Source organism: Limulus polyphemus, unplaced genomic scaffold (assembly GCF_000517525.1).
Source record: "Limulus polyphemus unplaced genomic scaffold, Limulus_polyphemus-2.1.2 Scaffold2613, whole genome shotgun sequence".
Lineage (NCBI taxonomy): Eukaryota > Metazoa > Arthropoda > Merostomata > Xiphosura > Limulidae > Limulus > Limulus polyphemus.
The window spans coordinates 162,511-165,314 of NW_013668223.1; the positions used below are offsets into that span (position 1 = coordinate 162,511).

At 31.0% G+C, this 2,804-nt stretch overlaps 1 protein-coding gene across 5 annotated transcripts in view; it reads right to left on the reverse strand.

The window, feature by feature from the left end:
• The window catches only part of LOC106467431 (uncharacterized protein C11orf57-like), a 29,098-nt gene extending 26,648 nt beyond the window's left edge, over positions 1-2,450 (reverse strand). For all 5 annotated transcript variants that reach the window (XR_002612418.1, XR_002612419.1, XM_022395621.1 and 2 more), the window contains exon 1: positions 2,196-2,450. Coding sequence is in view for 3 of the 5 variants with exons in the window: in XM_022395621.1 (XP_022251329.1) it covers positions 2,196-2,434 (239 nt within the window). In the remaining 2 variants the exon portion in view is untranslated. The remainder of the gene's footprint in view (positions 1-2,195) is intronic.
• Between the last annotated feature and the right edge of the window lie 354 nt (positions 2,451-2,804).

Sequence of the window (2,804 nt, forward strand, 5' to 3'; positions counted from 1 at the left end):
GAGACCTTTGTTTCCCTTTTTATTAGCTATATTTTTGTGCTCCAGCAATACCAAGCATGGGGCATGTGTATACCCAATCTGATTTTGTTACTTATCAGGATCTCTACCAGCCTACCCTCAAATTGAAATTATTTTACACAGGATTAGAATAAATTAATCCACGAGACCCTGGGCATGGTCAAATACATCAATTGAAAAGGTTTGCCCTCCTGAGTCCAAAACTATAATTAGATCTCAAATCAGTCAAGACATGATGGAGTTATGAGCTAAAAGTTTGTACCTGAAAAAAAGAAAACAACTCAGAGCTGTTCTATGAACTACTCAGCAGAGGTTAAAAATCAATTTTTTTTTTTTGTGTACAGAAGATTTGTAATGTTTACCAAAAGCAATGCCAAATTTTGGGAAGATACACTTACTGCATTAAAAGTTAAAGTATGTAAAGTTTCATGGTTACATGGCAGTTACTTGGATGGTCAAAATGACCCAGCCCATTCAGAAAGGGTTAACTAGTCATACAAAGTAGTTGTTGAAAATAAATATAAAGCCCAATTTATCATTTGATCCACCAATTGTCACTTGCCTTGTCTAGGGAGCAGAATTTCCAAATCAGTACATCTCAGTGACAAATAGTGAATTGAATGACAGATTGGAGTTCATATTTATTTTTAGTTCTTTAAAATAGTTCTGTTGCTGAATAATTCCTAAGAAGAGATTCATAGTATAAATGCAACTTATTTTTTAAACCCTATATAAACAATGTGGTAAGTAAAAGACAACTAGAAACAACATACATACAATGTAGATCAGTGATTCCCAATTTTTTTGTTTAGTGCTGACTCCCATTTCAACTGAATGACCTCATTTGTTCAAAAAATGTATTTCAACTAGTCCATTCAAGTTTGTTTGCTACATATGAATTTTTTTTCTGCCACACTCACCGTCCTACCAGAGCCTGCCAGGACCCCATATTTGGGAACCACTGAGGCAGGTGTTGACCGTGTACAAGTAGCTTACAGCACATTTGCTGTATTAAATAACAAAGTCCATCCACACATCAATATCAACATAAAAAAATATGCTACTACAACATAACTGCACTTGCTTTCTTCTATCAGTTGACACTTCCAGTGACTTTATTTTATTTTCTACTAAAATTGTCTTTAGATTAAAGCAATTTGATTTTTTTACGGTTTTAAACTTTGATATATAGATAAAAAGATTTAAATGTGGCTATTCAGTTTTCTACACTTACATTTTAATGATATGGAAAGTTTAGAAAATATTTTAACTGTGTGTAATGCTAATAATAATAAACCCAATGATAGGCCTACATTAAACATTGAAAAGTTGAGCTTCAGGCAATGAAGATATTTCATGGCAAAAGAAAATATGCTAAAACAGTCTGTTTATTAATGTCTCATACTGAAAAAAAAAAGTAATAGGAAAATGATTTTTGTTATATATATATATTTTATATGCTAGAATGATTGAATTTTATGTTATTTGTTTATATTAAAAACTATCACAAGTAAGATACCCTAGTGACTACTAAATATTTGATGCATTTATTGGTATGTAGAAAGCAGTTTGAGTACCAATGTATGCAACCCAATGTCTTGAAAAGGTACCTTAGATATTAATCAAACTTTTGCACACTGAAGCTTGACTAGACCAATCTTTCTGCTTACAAAATGAGTTTTGCAGTTCAATTTGGTAAAAAGCTACAAATGCATAAGAATTTCATTAGTGAACGTTTCAAATATTCCTAAAAAATAGTGTTCTTTGTAATTTATTTTCAGTGGTATATCAATTTACTACTAAATTGTTTTCTGCACTTGATACCTATAGATCAGTAGTACAAATCTGTCCCTTCACTCAGAGTCAAAAGTATAATCTATACTTTGGTATTACACAATACTTCATTCTCATTTCATTAGCAAACAAAAATATGTATGGGTTATACAGTGATGTGTACAAAGGAGTAATGCTACCATGAATGTGACAACTATCCCAAACAGATATTTTTTCTTCATTTCATAATTTCTCTCTCTCTCCATATTTATACTGAATATGTATGATGTCATTTAGGATGTAATCTTTCCCTGATCAATACTAACATATGAATATAAGTTAATGATGTGTCTTTAAAAATTCAATAAATTAAAACTCTATAGCCTTTTGTACGTTATTCATACCTTTCTGCATCACCTTCTTCTACTTCAAACAACTTTTTCATCCAGTAGTTTCTCCTTCGGTACAGTTCGCCCATACTCATCTCATCGATTGGTACATTTCTTTGTTTGATTCTTTCATTAGAATTTCTTTTTTCTTTTACTTTTTGATGTTTAAGATGATCTCCTTGATCTTGAGAACACAGAGCATCATCTGAGACCATCATTGTTAAACCTCTTTCAAGTTCCCACTGACGCCACATTTCTTGTTCTTCTAGAATCTAGAATAATGTACAGATAATATTTACAACACTGAACAAATGAAAGTTGCTTATGCATATGACAGAATAAATAAATTAATACATTGTTTAGTAATTCATGTACTGCCAATAAACTTAAAAACTACATTTAAAATGTCATGATCCTATATGAACAGTAACACTACCTAAGCAGCAAAGAGCACTGCATGAAATGCTGTAATTAAGTTAGTACAGACAAAAATATTTTTAAAATTTATTTTTATGAAATTTTTCTTTTACTAACTGTACAGCTAAGGGCTGTAAGACTTTCTTTTTCCTGGAGGATTAAAGCACTTAAAATACTTATTATTGTTGGATGTTAATACAATTTACT